At 34.4% G+C, this 18,443-nt stretch overlaps 4 protein-coding genes across 32 annotated transcripts in view; 3 read left to right on the top strand and 1 right to left on the bottom strand.

The window, feature by feature from the left end:
* The window catches only part of LOC127517459 (E3 ubiquitin-protein ligase DTX1-like), a 185,519-nt gene that overhangs the window by 37,173 nt on the left and 129,903 nt on the right, over positions 1 to 18,443 (top strand). The gene's annotated exons all lie outside the window — the stretch shown is intronic.
* Positions 1 to 18,443, top strand: part of LOC127517460 (E3 ubiquitin-protein ligase DTX1-like) — a 185,519-nt gene that overhangs the window by 37,173 nt on the left and 129,903 nt on the right. Inside the window, exon 10 of one of the 2 annotated variants that reach the window (XR_007931252.1) lies at positions 1,194 to 2,720. Coding sequence is in view for 1 of the 2 variants with exons in the window: in XM_051903164.1 (XP_051759124.1) it covers positions 1,194 to 1,418 (225 nt within the window). In the remaining variant the exon portion in view is untranslated. Of the gene's footprint in view, positions 1 to 1,193; positions 9,152 to 18,443 lie in introns of those variants that run through there. The other variant, XM_051903164.1, reaches the window with a different exon arrangement.
* The window catches only part of LOC127517455 (zinc finger protein 208-like), a 138,661-nt gene that overhangs the window by 113,607 nt on the left and 6,611 nt on the right, over positions 1 to 18,443 (top strand). The gene's annotated exons all lie outside the window — the stretch shown is intronic.
* LOC127517456 (rasGAP-activating-like protein 1) overlaps positions 10,221 to 18,443 on the bottom strand; it is a 202,545-nt gene continuing 194,322 nt past the window's right edge. For 9 of the 26 annotated variants that reach the window (XM_051903142.1, XM_051903144.1, XM_051903139.1 and 6 more), the window contains 2 exons: positions 12,545 to 12,624; positions 10,221 to 12,428 (listed from right to left, as the gene is read on the bottom strand). In XM_051903142.1, coding sequence (XP_051759102.1) covers positions 12,280 to 12,428; positions 12,545 to 12,624 — 229 coding nt within the window. In that variant the 3' untranslated portion in view covers positions 10,221 to 12,279. Of the gene's footprint in view, positions 12,429 to 12,544; positions 12,625 to 13,578; positions 13,700 to 13,809; positions 13,946 to 14,117; positions 14,256 to 15,087; positions 15,261 to 16,757; positions 16,903 to 18,152; positions 18,291 to 18,443 lie in introns of all 26 variants that reach the window. The other 17 variants (XM_051903148.1, XM_051903151.1, XM_051903147.1 and 14 more) reach the window with 10 other exon arrangements.

Raw genomic sequence — 18,443 nt, 5'->3', positions numbered from 1 at the left:
CTTTGATGAATAGAAAGTTCAAAAGAACAGCATTTATTTAAAATAGAGTCTTTTGTGACATTATAAATGTCTTTACTGTCACTTTTGAGCGATTTAATGTGTTCTTGATGAATAAAAGTATTCATTTCTTTCAAAAACACCAAAAATTGTGAATGTAGACTATTTAGACTATAACTTCTGTTTACGGGTCATTGACGAATAAAGTTTTTAAAAGTGTAAAAAAAAATATAATGGAGATATAATTAATTTTGAAGTTTTATTAAGTGTTAACAATGAGATAATGTGGTTTTTATAATCAATTAACACTGCTTTTGTCATTTTTTTACAAGATGGACAAAATTTGTCACCACAAAAGTACCAAAATCTCGGTTTTACCGAATGACACTTTTGGTTATACCGAATGACGATATTTTCAAACAATCCTAACAGGCTGATATCTAGCTAGCTAGCAAAAGGACAATCAAACATTTTATATTTAGTACAAGTTTTTAAAATATTACAACATTTTGTATAGCGGTTGCACCGAATGACCTGATGTTTCGGGACATGCGTGTGAGTTAAGTTCAAAAAGTTAAAAGAGTGTTAGTTACTTTGCTTCATGACCATGTGGTCCTTTGCAGGTGTCTGAATGATATCACATCCTGTCACATGATAGTGACCACATGACTTGATCCAAAATGGTCCCTTTATATTGGTTACTCCGAATGACATCAATGAAATTCATTTTTCCGGACAGTCTTTCTTATAACAAAGCAACGAGTTCTACACATGATTTTAATACCATTTTGCACTATGTTGATATATGATGTTATGAAATAAAAAATATATACATTTATTACATTTTAAGATATTTTAATCACAAATGAAATGGCTGTACTGGAGTCCAGTTAAACCGAATGACCTTTTGACACTTCAAAATCTTTAAAATCCCTTTATATGTAGCAAAATATAATTAAAACCTTTTGGATTCAATAAAAGAGATCTAGTTGTACTACCTTACATACTTTGTATGTCATGTCTTTGTTTTTTATTATTATTATTAAGGCCTTTAGACCCGTCACGTCATTCATTGACCGGTGTATTCTCTATTCAGTTCTGTGTTGATTTAATTCACTGTCGATGTTCAGTTCAGTTCAAATGTTGTTCTCATGAAGCTGAATTGATAATATGACTGAATATTGTCTTATTTGAAGGTGTTGAAGTTGCTAATCATGGCGTGGGACCGTCGTCTGATCTTCACCATCGGGACGTCCAGCACCACGGGAGAGTCGGACACTGTCGTGTGGAACGAGATTCACCACAAGACTGAGTTTGGCTCCAACCTGACCGGCCACGGCTACCCCGACCCCAACTACCTGGATAACGTGATGAGAGAACTGTCCGCTCAGGGCGTCGGCGAGGACAACCTAAAGGACTGAGGCGGTGCGGGTCGGTCCGCTGCGGGGCACGCAACTGCACACCCACCTCATTCTGAGGCGTTTCTGACCGCTGGAGAGACCTTTGACCTCTCAGCGGCGGCTTGAACAGGGAGCGACGGTCCTCGCTGACTCCGAGTCAGTCCGAGTGGACGATGGAGTGAAGAAAACAACAGTCACAGCTTTCTCTATCTCTCTCTATCTCGTTCTTTTTTTGTGGCTACCCATAATGCAGCTGGGCTCAGACCCAAGTGCATGTGGTGGTTGTATATACACACATTCGTGGTTGACCGATATTGGCCGATGCCTCTACAGATGGCACGTGACGATTTAACGCTTTTTAAAATGACACAAATGCTTATTTTATGCTAAGTTAACACCTCTGATGCTGATAATCACAAAATCACCAGATATCAGATGATTAATAATCGGATTTCCCGATATATCGGTCAGCCGTTGCACCCAATATCTGTTATTTCCATTGGTCAACATGGAGAACTTTTGTTTCCACGTTGTTGTTTTTGCATCACTTTCAGACAGGGATGGTTTTCCTGGTGTTTTCTGCCTGGATTCTTTGAAACATTATCGGTTTGGCCTCCGTATATATGATTAAAGGAGGCCTGTAGTTGTTGGCGTTTGTAGGGATATTTGTGTAGATGGATCCGCGGGGCTGTTTCTGATGTTTGTGCAACCGCTGCATAAAATATGTGCACTTCAAAACATTCAGCTCTTCGGCTCGTGTGCTACTTTTGAACTTCAGAGCAATTAGCGGAGCGAACTGAGATTTGAGGATCCTTCTGTGTGCAGTTTAATATTTAGAGTGAATAAGATGAATAGGATGTCTTCTTGAAATATGCAATGATTCATATTCTATCTTGCTTCGTTTCTCTTTTATGTCATAAATCTGAGAGTGCTTGCAGACGGGTTTGTTTGTGGTCCTTTGCTGTGTTTTGGATACTAGCATACTACTTTACTAGAGTACAGCACACCGGTTATGTTGTATACAGAATTTTTAAAAATAAATGTAGGCGTTATTATCCAGGATAAATGTTTTAAATAGTTGTCTAATGACCACATATTGTCAAAATAATCCAAATTGTGGCTGACATTTCTAGTTCATTTGTCACTAGAAATCAAGTTGAGCATACTGCAGTGGTTCTCAACCACTAGGGGGACGTGAGATGACTTAAATGATTTAATATATGACAAAACTAGCTAAAACAAGCATTACAATGAGCTAAAACAGCTAAAAATCAAGTTATTTCTCATTTTAAGTCAACTTTTTTTTTGTCTTTAAAGAATCAGGTTTTTATAGTTGGTAAAATTAAAAAAAAAAAAAAAAACTTACATTATTTCAGCTATTTGCTATTTGCAAATAAAAATAAGTGTATATATAAATGTGTATATATATATATATATATATATATATATATATATATATATATATATATACATTTTACTAGCTATGCCAAGTTCTAAAATATTTTATCGGGTTGAAATTTTAGGTAAAATTAATAACAATAATCAGTGCTGGGTAGATTACTTACAAATTGTAGTCAGTTACTGATTACAAATTACATGACAAAAATTGTAGTTCGTAACGTAATCCATTACATTACACATTTAAGGTAATGTAATCTGATTACTTTTAGATTACTTTTGACCTAACTCATTTATCACCATGAATTGAACAGGATAATCTTGTACCATATTGATATAAAAATACAAAGAGAAAGAAAATAAATTCCATTGTTTGTTATCAACAACATGAAGTGCATTAAATCTTACATTACATCAGGGTTTCCCAGACTGCGGTTCCTGAGCTTAATAAAAAGTAGAGATGCACCGATACTAAATTTCTCTACCGATAGCCGATTATTCAGAGTAATATTTGCCGATAATGATAGTTTGGGAGTTCTGACTTTTATACCTTCTTTTAAATTAATAATTTCATTATAATTAATAATTAATCATTATATTTTTAGTTATTATATTCTGAAAGAAAACTTTATTCTCTCAATTTCATCAACTTGTTTCAGAATAACTGGTATCTCAAATTAATATTAACACATTAACTAAATTCTGAAGATTAAATTAATATATCTTAACTTTCTGAATGTTATTAATTCATATAATTACTATTAATATTGAACATATATATATATATATATATATATATATATATATATATATATATATATTTTTTTTTAGCATTTTCTTTATACAAATCACAAATTCAGTGCATTTTCCTGCCCTCTTTTGATTGACAGGATATATCGGCCCTGAATATTAGCTGTTTTTAAACTATCTAAACTAACTAAAATTTGCTTTTATCTGCCGATACCGATTATTGGCCGATATATCGGTGCATCTCTAATCAAAAGCATAAAAATGTAAAATTAAAATAGATAATTTTAAAATAAAACACTTACTAAAAAGATATATTTTGTTTACCTGCATGTCATGTGACCATTAACCAACATGAGCTTAATTTGATTTATTATTATTATTTTTATTGGCTTAATTTTATTAACTTAAGGTAAAATCTCAGGGGTTACTTCAAGTAAATATATTAGGTCAAAGAGGTTCAGCTGATGAAAAAGTTGGGAATTCCTGCATTGCATGTAAATATGAAATGGTGTGAATTTGTACGTTTTAATGTGTTTGAAAGACAAAAGCCTTCCAGAGACAGTAAATGCATGTTTAAATTAAATTCAAATAATATTCTTAAATAATATTCATCTCACTTAAAAGTTCTGTAAATCCAGTGATCAAATGTGTGGGTTTTCAGTGATAGTCACATGACCAGTGTGAAATTCCACAAACCTGGAAGAGCTTGCCATGAATTATTAATAATTTACTGCCATTGTGAGAATAACATGTATTCATGTGATCAATAAAAAGTAACTGTAGTCTGATTACAAGTATTTTAAAATGTAATGTAATCGAAGTACTTAATTTTTGGAATCTGATTACATAATCCAGATTACAAGTAATCAGTTACTACCCAGCACTAATAATAATAATAAAACAAATCTTATCCTTAAATCAGGAATGACTGGAAATTCATGCGTTAAAAAGAGCAGGAACCCTGAAGAACATTCAGCTCCTAAAACTTCTGAAATTTAGATGCTTTTTTACAATTTACAGAAACTATAGGTGTTCCCATAGATTAAAATAAGGAATGTGGGACCTTTGAGTCAAAAAGGTTGAGAAACACTGCATTGTGGGATACTGTATTCCATACAGTTTTGGCAAATGCAGATATTCAGCGCACACAGAACATTCACATATTCATACAACACTGTAGAAAAAGTAGTATGTTAACATTGTATTCTGAACACAGGCCTGGTGTTTGGTAAAGCCGGAGCTGATAAATCACAACTCAAACTCGTCTCAAGGTTACAGTCGATCCCAGAGACGTGTGTGAAACACACAGTCATTATGCCGCCCGTGGAGACGCGAGCGCAGCCAGTGTTATCCATCACGGCCTGGGCGGTGTGTCTTACTGCTGATCTCGTGTGGGTTTGTGACGTCAGAGATGTTTCCCAGCGGCGAGCGATTCCTCTCGTCCCTCTGGGTCTGTGAACTGTTTATTTCTGCTGTGAGTTACAGTCATCTTACAGTCACCGTTCACACTGACAAGCTTTAGTTTTTCAGAAGTATCTGTGCGTTTTTTTGCAAGTGCCATTTGCATTTTTTTTGAAAGAAGTCACTTTTTGCTCCTCAAGGCTGCATTTATTCGATCGAAAATACAGTAAAAACAGCGAAATATTATTACAATGTAAACTAGCTGTTTTCTGTGTGAATATATGTTAAAATGCATTTATTCCTGTGATTCAAAGCTGAATTTTCAGCATCATTACTCCATTTCAGTGTCACATGATCCTTCAGAAATCATTTTAATATGCTGATTTGATGCTCAAGAAACATTTCTGATTATTATCAATGTTGAAAACAGTTCATATGTTTGTGGAAACCGTCATACTTTTGATTTTTCAAGATTGTTTGATGAATAAAAAGTTTTTATTTGAAATAGGATCTTTTGTAACATTATAAATGTCTTTACTGCACTGTAAAAAATTGTTTTCATGATCATGAAAATTTTTTCTTTTGTCAAATCAAATTTAAGTGGTTCAGATAACATTCTGTTTATTAAACCAATCGCCTTCATTGTATTAACTCAAATTTTTAGTTTAAAAGAACTCAAAATTTAAGTTAAACCAACAATTCTTTTTTACAGTGTCACTTTTGATCAATTTAATGCATCTTTACTGAATAAAAGCATAAAAACATTTGCGTTTCGTAATATTGTAGCGGTGTCAGTGTGAACGGCCCACAGATCTGCAGTCTTCCTTGAAACGCAGCAACTCTCTGATTGTGTCTGTTCGCATCTTTAGTTATCCTCGTGTCTTGTAATGCTTTAAAGAACTGTATAGAGTACAATATATAGAAGTCAACATATATACACACATACATTTAAGAGTGTGATTATATCTTTGAAGTGTTTAAATTATTTTTATACTTACACATGATGTACGTGTACATCTACATGTATCTACACACACACACACACACACACACACATAGACGTGTACATATTTGATACATGCTTTTTTGTCAAATCTGACAGTTTGTCAGTAACGTCAGGGACTGTTAACGTGTTCTGAGCGTCTTATATTAGTCGTGCCGTTTCTAGCAATGATCTCCGTTGCTATCGATGATGTCGGTGGGAAGGGTTTGTTTGTGTGACTTTAACTTGCCCACCCAAAGGGGTCGTGTACCTTTATATATCTGCAGGGAATATTAAACATTGTCATTAATACAAGCACTGCTCACATGTGTCTGACATCACTGGAGAGCTCCTCACAAATATAAATGAGCCTGTACAAACCTACATCTTGTGTTGAATCTGACTTTGAGATCAGAGAAGGAAACGTCCCTTTAAGAACTGACAGTCATTAATGTACTATAATAGATTTTATTAATATTTTTGTTTTATATTTTCCCTTTTTATTTTAGTCAAACCTTTAGTAATTTTAATGTTTTTTTAATTAATTTTATTTAAATATTTCTATATAGTTTTATTAACTTTTATTTCAGTTTTATTAATTTTAGTACTCTTAAGCTAAACAAAAATGAGAAATGTTGCCTTGCAAACAAACTAAAAGTTATTTTATTTCAGTTAACTTTTATTTAAATTAATATATAAAAAAAAAAGATTTTAGTTTTAGTTGATGATAATCCTCAAAAACGTGTTCAGTTACTAATAAAACAAAACATTTGCATCAAAAAGAAATCTTGATTATAATAAATGGGTTGTTGACCAATAACATGGACATAAACCTTTTGATATTTTGTTTAACAATTTGAAGTCTAACTAGTGCTGTCAAATCGATTAATCATGATTAAAGCGCTGTCAAATTAATCGAGATTAAAGTGCCGCCAAATCGATTAATTGTGATTAAAGTGGTGTCAAGTCGCTTAATCACGGTTAAAGTGGTGTCAAAATTGATGAATCACGATTAAAGTGATGTCAAACCGATTCATCGTGATTAAAGTGGTGTCAAGTCGCTTAATCACGATTAAAGTGGTGTCCAAATCAATTAATCGCTGTTAAAGTGGTGTCAAATCGATTAATCACGTTTAGTGGTGTCGAATTGATTAATTGCTGTTAAAGTGATGTCAAATTGATTAATCGTGATTAAAGTGGTGTCAAGTCGCTTAATCACAATTAAAGTGGTGTCCAAGTCGATTAATCGCAATAAAGTGGTGTCAAATCGATTAATCGTGTTTAGTGGTGTCAAATCGATTAATCACTATTCAAGTGGTGTCAAAATCAAATTAATCGCAATTAAAGTAGTGTCAAAACAATCTTGATTAAAGTAGTGTCGGGTCGCTCAATCACGATTAAAGTGGTGTCAAAATTGATTAATCACGATTAAATTGCTGCCACATCGATTAATCGCGATTAAAGTGGTGTCAAATCAATCAATAGCTATTTAAGTGTTGCTATATCGATTAATCATGATTAATCAGTTTGACTGCACCTGAATAGTTATTAATCGATTTGGCAGCACTTTAATCACGATTAATCATTAATCACGACTACAGTGTTGACAAACTGATTAACCGCGATTAAAGTGCTGACAAATCGATTAATCACCGTTAAAAGGATGTTAAAGCTATTAACCACGATTAAGCGCATCTAGCAAAAGTTTGTACACACACATTTACAAACTTTACATTGCATCTGACAGAATCGTGATTAATCAATTTGACAGTACTTGAATCATGATTAATCGATTCGGCAGCACTTTAATCGCAATCACGATTAATCGTTAATTGCATCCAACATAAAATACACACACACACACACACACACACACACGATCGTGATTAATCGATTTGACGGCACTAAATTTAACAATTTATAATCACATTTAAGTTTTTTGCAGTTCACTTCAATCATTTTGTAGTGTGATAAATTAACAATCCATGTAGCCTCTCAATTATAAAGCTCAAATAATTATACATAATACACATATGCCTAATAATTACACACAAATTAGTGTTAAAATGAGTTTTGGATGAAGTGTTTTAAGCTGTAGGACGCTGCTGTCACCGTCTGATGCGTCAACAACCCAAATACTACCGACTAAAGAAACTTTTGTCGAGGTAAATTGAATGTCATGTTTCAGATCTTGTAACTGAATGGTTTGTACAGGTACTGTAGCTTTAATTTGTTGTTGTTCGTCGTTCTCATAGTCTGTGTGTCGTTTCTTCTAGAGATGTTACAAAGAAAAAGGATAAAAAAGGGAGTTTTACGAGAGACTTTGGCGCATTATGCAATTCTGTAAGCGGCGCGTGTTGAACGTTGCGGTGGATGTTTTGTTTTCACCCAGCATGCCGCTCTTTTCAAAGGTGACTAATTAATTAGACCCCCCTCATTAGGCCTGATTAGATCATTTATCACCTGTCCATATGGTTCATCCCAAAATAACTTGACTATATGCGCAATATTTCCGCCGATGGGTTGTTTTGAGTCGTCCTCTCAGCTGCATGATGGTCATGAGATGTTTTCAGGTGAAAGACTCGTTTGGAATAGATAGTGATTTTGGTGTGTGTTTATTGTGGCGGAAGGTGATTAGTCAGGTGATTTCAGACCATATGGCACCTAAAAAGACCTGCTGATTCCAGCCAAATCCGTCGTCATCCCAGATTCATTAGCGTTTTATAATGAAAAGCATTTGTGACGGAATTGAAATAGCGTCGCAGGACAGTTTCCCAGAAGGAAATAAGCTTTCTAATGAGAATACGGCTGAATAATTTTGTAGCTGGCACACATTTAAGTGTGTCACAACCTCAAACCTGCTCTTCTCAGAGATCTTTCTGAATTTATTTAAAGAGTATTGGTAAATGGTGAAGTGGTTGATGATATTGTGTGTTTTGGGGGAAGTTCTTTCTTTCATTTGGCCTCTCACATGATGGATTCAAAAATTGATGTCAAATAAAAAGCGCATGGATTTGTCCTTCATGTCATAGACTCTTACAGGCAATAGAATTAACACGTACATCAAGATAATCTATTTCAAATATCAGACGAATTGTTGTTTGATTAAACAATACAAAGGGCTTTTATGATACGTGTCTTAATGAATCTGTTATGATCTTGTTGCATGTCTGTGTTTCCTGTGAAATAAACCCTCTCCTTGAGCAAAGGGAGACTGATTTGACTTGTTCTTTTCTTTCTTTTCTTCTTCTCTTCTCTTTTGTCTCAGATATATTGTTATTGGCAGCGTTATTAATGTCCAGTGATGGTGAGGAGCTCCGAGCGGCTGATGCATTGGACTTTTACTTTAAGTGCCTCTTTATTTCTCCTGTTTTGTCAGCAGTTATTTGCTCCAAAGCTGAAAATAGAGCCGAGTCGATGAGTGAATATTGACCTGAAGTGATGGTAATGTACAGACATTATCATTATGAAGAGAACTAATAATTTGTGTTTGGTATGTTTAGGTTTTTCTCAAAAACCACCTCAAACTGGGATCTGTAAGATTAAATTGATCAAAAGTGACACGAACAACATTTATAATGTTACAAAAGATTCTATTTCAAATAAATGTTGTTCTTTTGAACTTTCTATTCATCAAAGAATCCTGAAAATTAAATATATCACCGTTTCCACAAACATATGAACTGTTTTCAACATTGTTAATATTCATAAATGTTTCTTGAGCATCAAATCATCATATTAGAATGATTTCTGAAGGATCATGTGACACTGAAGACTGCAGTAATGATGCTGAAAATTCAGCTTTGATCACAGGATATAAATTACATTTTAACATATATTCACATGGAAAACAGTTATTTTAAATTGTAATAATATTTCACAATTTTTACTGTAGTTTTGATCAAATAAATGCAGCCTTGGTGAGCAGACGACCTCTTTCAAAAAAATGACCCCAAACTTTTGAATGGTAGTGTATATAATAATAATAATAATAATAATAATATATATATATATATATATATATATATATATATTTGTGTGTGTGTGTGAGAAAGTGATTTTTTTTTTTTTTTTGCATCTTGAAATTCATAGCTGAACTTTAATTTTTCATTCTCAGCAAAATATTAGCAAGTAATAATATTTCCTGTCAAATCAAAATTGATTTTGACAAATTTCACAAACTTATGTTAAATGTCAACTTTATGTAATCACAAATGTAACGCTGTATGAATTATTTGAGGTCAGACTGGATTGTGTGTTTGAGAGAAAGAAACACAAAGAGTTTCACACAGTTTTGTGTAAACGGGTTTTATAGTCAACAGCAAATGCTCTCCGTCCAAAATAAACCAACAAAAGCAAATTACTGCACAAGAACGCAAATGTTTTAAATATATATTTGGCCAAAAAACAAAATAAATCAACTATTTTCAGCTGTTTTCCTGCACACACATGCTCACACAACCCAAAAACACTGTTTGGCACAATGAAAAGCCTCTTTAAAAAGCCAAGATTATTCGGAAAACCAGGTCGTATTTTTTTTTTTTTTTGACAAATAAATAAAACCACCAAAATTGGCCTAAACGAACCAACTACCACCCAGAGAACTGATCAAGAAACATCTAAACCAAAAACTAACTGCAAAAAATGATGTTCTTCCTCAGTATTTTTGTCGTTTTCCAGCACAAATATCTAAACATTCTTAAATCAAGATACATTTACTGGAGCAGAGAAATGACCGAAGATACTGAGACTTGTTTACTGAAAAATATATCAAATGTTGCTTAAAACAAGAACAAATATCTTTCCATGGGGTCTGAAAAATAATCTTTGACTTTATTTTTTTCTTGTTTTAAGCACAAACTCACTTAATTTTTGATACATTTATCATTAAACAAGTCTTAATATCTTCAGTCATTTCTCTTCTCCAGTAAATGTATCTTGATTTAAGAACGTTTAGATATTTGTGATGGAAAACAAGACACAAGTACTGAGCAAGAAAGTGATTTTTTGCAGTGGATGACAGAGAGCGCAACTGGATGTCAAGCGTCTGATTGGCTGCCCCCGTTTCAGTTTTACACCGCTAACCTGGATTCAGTGTAACCTGGTTGTGTCCACAGCAATGGCAAATCTAGAACATGGCTGGATGTTTAAATTCACTTTAAACATAAAACAATAAATGTTCATTACAAGATATATGGATCCTTTGTGTGCAAATATAAAAATATTACAATTACAATATTAATCAAGTTCATTTGGTCGAGAACTAGTTCACCTGCATGGAAGAAAAGCCAGAAACCAAATTGCACAAAAGTGTCCAGTGTGTGTGTGTGTGTTTGTTTGTGAATTAGTGTGCGTGTGTTTGTGAGTGTGTGTATCTATGTGAGAGTGTATGTGTGTTTGTGAAAGTATGTGTTGTGTGTGTGAGAGTGTGTTTGTTTGTGAATTAGTGTGTGTGTGTGAGAGAGTGTGAGTGTGTGTGAGAGAGTGTGAGTGTGTGTGCGTGAGTGTGTTTGTGAATTAGTGTGTGTGTTTGTGAGTGAGTGTGTGTATCTATGTGAGAGTGTGTGTTTGTGAGAGTGTGTTGTGTTTGTGTGTCTGTGAGTGTGTGTGTGAGAGTGTTTGTGTGTGAATGTGTGTGTGTCTGTGTGTGTGCGAGTGTGTATGCATGAGTGTGTTTGTTTGTGAATTAGTGTGTGTGTTTATGAGTATGTGTATCTATGTGAGAGTGTATGTGTGTTGTGTGTTTGTGTGTCCGTGTGTGTGTGTGTGAGTTTGTTTGTGAATTATTGTGTGTGTGTTTGTGAGTGAGTGTGTATCTATGTGATTAGTGAATTAGTTTGTGTGTGTTAGTTGTTTGTGTGTGAGAGTGTGTTTGGGTTGTGTGTGAATGTGTGTGTGTGTGTATGAGTGTCTGTGTGTGAGAGTGTTTGTTTGTGCGTGTATGAGTGTGTGTTGTGTTTGTGTTAGTGTTTGTCAGTGTATGTGTGTTTTGTGTCTGTGAGTGTGTCTGTGAAAGAGTGTGTGTGCGAGTGTGTGTTTGTGTTGTGTGAGAGTGTTCGTCTGTGTGTGTGTGTGTGTGTGAGTGTGAGTGTGTGTCAGTGTATGTGTGTGTGTGTGTGTTATTTAGTGTAATGCCAAGCAGAGACTGATTTCAGAAGCTACAGTCGGACGTCTGAGTAAAAATTCACCGAGATTAAAAACACTTGAAGGTACAAATACATAAAAATGTTTCCACAGACATTCATCAATAACTGGAGTTTGATTCAGAAACATTGCATAATTCGATAGTACAGTTTGTGCGAGTTCTTCTTTGACAAACTCTTGAGCGCTGGAGCTGAAGCGTGGAGTTCATCATGTTCTCTGTGAGGTCAGGATGAACGCACCGCTCTCGTCTCGCTCTCGGCTCTGGAAGGTCGAATGCGCTCGTTCTAAATCCAGAACCACGTCCAGCAGACGAGCGGCCACGGCACGAGCGCGCTCAGATCGGCCCTGCGCAGACACTGACACACACAGGAAATGATTTAACATTTACACTGGGTTTGTTTGGCCCTCAGAGAGCAGATCATTACAGGTGTGTGTGTGTGTGTGTGTGAGAGGAAGATGAGGCGAGTCTGACCTGATGAAGGCTGACTGGCTTTCAGCGGCATCTCTTCCTGTTCAGCCGTCTCCATTTCCTGTGTCTCCAAGTACTGCTTCCTGTGTCCCGAACATCAGCAGAATCAACAGAGGAGCACAATGAGGATTGTTTTCTTACAGAAATGTACCATGGTAACTATAAAGTACTAAAAGTTACTGCAGTTATTAATTAATATGGGATCTTTTTTGATGATTGTGGTGATTAAATTCATATTAATCACTGTAGAAAGCTCCAAAACATGTCAAGATCATATTTAATAAAGTATAAATAACAAAAATAAAATAAAATTATATATTGCACAGTAAAAATGAAGCCTAATTTTAGACTTTTTAGTTATAGTTAACTAAAACTAAAACCATAACAAAAATGTTTTACAAAAAATGTTAACTGATATAAAATAAATTATTTAAAAAACCTTATTTTGTTTCAGGTAGTTGATAAGGCAACATTACTAATTTTCATTTAATTTGGCTTGAAGTACTAAAATAATATTAAAATATTAATAAAAACTTCAGTATATAGACATGTTTAAATAATAAATAAAAATAAAAATGACAACGCATCAAAATTACTTGAATATTAAATTTAAAATGATATATATATATATATAAAATATAAAAACAAAAACTAATTCAAAATACTATAATAATATATACATGACACTAAACACTGATTTTAGAACAATTATGATTTCATTGCATTTGCATTGTGGCAATTAAGAATATTTAATCCACAAATCCTCATTACTGTAATGTGAAATAAATATGGCAAAAGATTTCTTCATGACATTCACCAAGCCTATGGATATATATATAATACATTTGCATTTATGCATTTAACAGACGCTTTTATCCAAAGTGCCTTAAATTGCATTTAATGTATATGTGCATTGAAGGTATAATAATAATAATGTTTTATTAATTATACTACATATATTGCCGGTCCCTCTTTGATTTCTGTCATTACAGCAGCGACACCTGCTGGACGTTTGCAGTATTACAGCACACACAGACCTGAGTTTGTCTCGGCCCTGCAGCAGCTCTTTATAAACGATCTGTGTTTCAGCGTCAGGATCTAACGGGTCGCTCCAGTCGCCCAGCGTCACGGCAGAATGAGTCCGACTGCAGCCCGACGCTGACACACACGCACACACACACAAAAAGAGAGGACTGTGAGTAACACACAAAATAGTACAATAGGTGCAGTTTAAGTACGGTTAATGTGCAGGTGAATCTCACACACACCTGTGCGGTCGGGCTGCAGGCAGCAGGTCCATTTGTTTCCTCGATGAGCTCCTGGATGAAACGACGGCAGCATGTGTTCGTTATAAATACTCACCTTCCTGATGGCCGACAGCCACTGATTGAGTTCATTGACATTCTGAAACACACAAATGTACCTTATTATTTCTGTTCTGATGCACACTAAATACTAAATATGTCATACAACATATACTGTAGTGTGTAGGTAGCAAGAAATGCTGTAATGTGTGTACTGTATCTGTCTGACTGTATCAGGTGATGTGACGCAGTGTGTGTGTGTTTTCTGTCACCTTGCACTGCAGGTATGTGGTGTGTAGTTGTCCCTCCGTGTCCTGTGTAATGACCTGCATGACGTTCTGTAGCTGAAAGGCGTTTTCATCCACTCGCTCCACCGCACGCACACGCTGGATGAGAATAGAGGAGCGAACCTGAAACACACGCAGAGCGTGAATGATGAACACACAGCGACAGATGAAGAGTCAGACAGACAGGTGTGTGTTTGTTTCACTATATTAGTGAGGACATTGCATAGACTTCCACTGATTTTATATCAGGTTAATGATGGTTTCTGTGTCCTAACCTGACCTCTGACCCCCTAAACCTACACATCACAGAAAACTTTCTGCATTTTTAGATTTACAACACTTCATTCAGTATGATTTACAAGCTGTTTTACTCATGGGGACCTAAATTGTCCTCATAAGGTCAAATTTTATTGGTATTACTATTGGTATTTGGTCCCCATAACGTAGGGAATACCAGGAACACACACATACACACACACACTCACTCACTCACAGACACACACTCACACATCTTAACTCAGCACTTTCCAAACATCAAAAGCCAAGAGATGATAATGAACCTACAGCTAATGACACTCCATCCATTCATAGAAGAACACACACTCACACACATATGTGTTTTTACAGGTGGACCCTCATATGTGTGTGTGTGTGCACGTTTTTGTGACATATCGGGACACAAATGTGTATAATGACATGGGTATGACAGGTATTACAAGGAGAGGGTGACTTATGAGGACATTAATGTCTTATAAATTGGAGTAAAGGCTTATAAATCATGCAGAATGTGATGGGTAGGGTTAGGGGTAGGGTTGGTGTAGGGCGATAGAAAATACGGTTTGTACAGTATAAAAATCATTACGCCTATGGAGTGTCCCCACAATTCACAAAAACAAACCTGTGTGTGTGTGTGTGTGTGTGTGTGTGTGTGTGTGTGTGTGTGTGTGTGTCAGACCTGCCAGTCGGGGCTCTTGGCGTAGGACAGCGACTCTGAACTGAGCCAGAAATATCGTTTCTTAAAAGTGAAGCGTTTGAGCAGCTGAGGTCCTTCAGCTTTGTGTTTCTGCAGGAAACCCTCCTTCACGATGACCGACGGCAAAAACACGGCGCGCTGCGGAGCCTCACACACTGCAGAGACACAACAACCAGAAACTAGATTATTACAACTATGCATTTGAGCAATCATTCATATCTAAAATCATATTTAAGAAATTGAGTGCAGTGGTTTGTGTTTGTTGTGCGGTGCTGCAGGACAGACAGCAGGTGGCGCACTAGATTACAGTCAGTCAAACACCTCGACTCATATTTCACTCCACACACGTGTAGATCACAGTATACGGGACTATAGTAAATCTTCAGAGCATGCATGTATTTTACTGATGTTTGCCTCTCAATTATTCAAACATGCGTTTCACTGGGAAAACACACACACACACACACACACACACACACACACTGTGAAGTAAATGAGTTTGTGTAACAGCTGCAGGTGTAACTGTCATCAGACTCCTTGTGTAATGTATTCACACACGCATTAAATATTAAAACAGTCTTTGACAGGACGTGTTCAGCATGGTGTAGATATGGGTATGTGATCTCTCAGAGAACACACACACACTGGACACACACTATATACAACTCCCAAAGCCTAAGATTTTTGTCTACAATTTTATATATATATATATATATAAAATTTATTTATTATTATTTATTAATGATATATTTAATTTTTATTTGTTATATATATATATATATATACATATATATAATTTAAATTTATTATTTATTTATTTATTATTTATTATTATTTATGAATGATATATTTTATTTTTAATTGATATATATATATATATATATAACAATAATAATAATTACAAATATTTATTAGAATTTATTTATTTATTATTATTTATTAATAATATATTTTATTTTTAATTGTTATATATATATATATATATATATATAACAATAATAATTAACAAAATATTTATTAGAATTTATTATTTATTTATTTTTTATTGATGATATATAATTTTTTTTATTTAATATATATATATATATATATATATATATATATAATTTTATATATATTTATGTGTTTATAATTTATGATATATATTATTTTTAATTGTTTGTATAAATTAAGACAATATTTATTTCCCTTACAACCTTAAACACAAGATGAGTGTTAGGATTTGCTTTTTTTTTATTTCAAACCATTTTCAGAGTATTTATAGTACAAACATGAACCTGTACTACTTATACTACTTCTCATTAATTTATATTGCCTTTAAATGATTAATTAAGCTAATAATAATAAACTCTAACCCTTACAGTCAACTTTTGGATTTTTTTGGAAGTTATTAATGAAGGTCATTTTAGGACATTTCCTCAAAATCAGTTTTAAGAAATTGCTAAATTACTGATAAGATACTTTCAGAAGTTTGGCCCTCACATGTACACGTACAGAGAATGATTGAATTTTTAATCACTGTAATTATATATACTTCAGACAGAGTTTATTATGGAATAATGAAAAGTATTTTTAGTAAATACTCTATAAATAATTCTCTCTCTCGCTCTGTTGTTATGGCAATACATTGCTCTGTCGTCATGTTGACTCACCGTTGTCGTGATCGATGTCTACAAGCTTATCCAGAAAATCTTTGACGGACGCCACACTGCAAAGGATGATGGGATGCAGAGGGGTCATCCACTGCTCCTTCCCATGACCCAACTGCAGCCCCAGATTCCCGACGCTCTGAAGAGCCTGAGAGAGAGAGAGAGAGAGAGAGATCAGGTGTGAGCGGGTGAGTAAAGACGTACAGTATACAGCATGTGATTTACCCGTTTACACTGAAAATATGCCATTGATTGTTTTGAAGGTGCAACTGCTTCAGAGTTGATCATGTCTAGATGGTAACCCTGATTCTGTGAAGTTCACCCAACCACCACTGTGACAGTATTCAGTCATTTTCTCTTCTGTAAAAGGTTTTCCCAAGATCATTCTTTATTTTAGATACAAACTATGACAATATTACTGTAATTCCTAAATTGATTCCTTGAACATCCCATGAAATGCACTGAGAATGCATGTTTATGCAGTTTATGCATGTTCTATTGAAACTCAGTTCTATTCTCTCTCAGTGTCGGTTTACTTACTGTTGCAGATTTACTTTGCCTTCAAGTCGGAAATATCGTAATCACATGACCGAGCAAAGCTGTATTTACAGTTGGGAAACTAGAAGACACCCGAGTTGTGGCCAATGGTATGGTAATGAATGATTTTGCAAAACTATTTTCATTTTCTGTGCTGTATTGCAATAATTTTAATTTATGTGCGAAAGAGTTTTAGACAAGAAATGGAAAGTTAATCACTCACATTTCATGCAAATGAATTGTTTTGTTATATACCATGCATAAAAATGTGATTGAAATGAAAATTATTTAAAAATAAATGTAAAATAAACAATATAGTATATAATAAAAATTATGATTTTTCCAGCATGAATGCATGAATGCATGCATAAATAATGAAAATTATATAAACATAAAAGTTTCTATAAGTAATATTTAATATAATAAAATTGCGCTTTTCACAACATAAATGCATGCATAAATGAGGTGAACATAATATAAAAATAAATGCAAAATATAAACAATATGGAAAGCAATAAAATTATGATTTTTCCAACATGAATGCATGCATGAATAAGTGATTGAAATGAAAACAAAATAAAATAAATGTAAAATATAGAATATAGTAAAATGTATGATTTTTCCAACATGAATGCATGCAAAATTGAGTGGCTGAAATGAAAATCATATAAAATAAATGTAAAATAAACAATATAGAATATAATAAAAATTATGATTTTTCCAACATCAATGCATGCATTTAATTGACAAACATCTGTATCTGAGTGGAAGATGATTTACATTTTGAAGGAAAATCAAACATTTGATATAAATAAATAAAGATGAATTTAAAATGTGAATCTATGATTGTGTGTGTTGTACCTTAGCGAGCAGCAGTAGAGTTCTGCTGGTGCGCGTGTCGGCGTGATGGTCTCTCAGCTGGAAGAGTTTGGGTGTCAGAATCGCAGGAGCGAACAGACGCAGGAAGAAAAAGCCACTGATGGCCAAATACTTCACATCCTACAAGAGAGAAACAGTGAGTATAACACCAGCCACACCATCATCATCATCCACTGTGAGGCTCTGATGAAGTCCTCACCTCATTCTCCGGTTCTGGAAACTGTTCCTCTACTCGTTTATGGAGCTGTTTGAACACGACCCTATCACAGGAGG

Source organism: Ctenopharyngodon idella, chromosome 8, assembly GCF_019924925.1.
Source record: "Ctenopharyngodon idella isolate HZGC_01 chromosome 8, HZGC01, whole genome shotgun sequence".
NCBI classification, from domain to species: Eukaryota; Metazoa; Chordata; class Actinopteri; order Cypriniformes; family Xenocyprididae; genus Ctenopharyngodon; species Ctenopharyngodon idella.
Note: the sequence above shows the minus strand (reverse complement) of the source record. Positions and strands in the feature narration are given on the sequence as shown.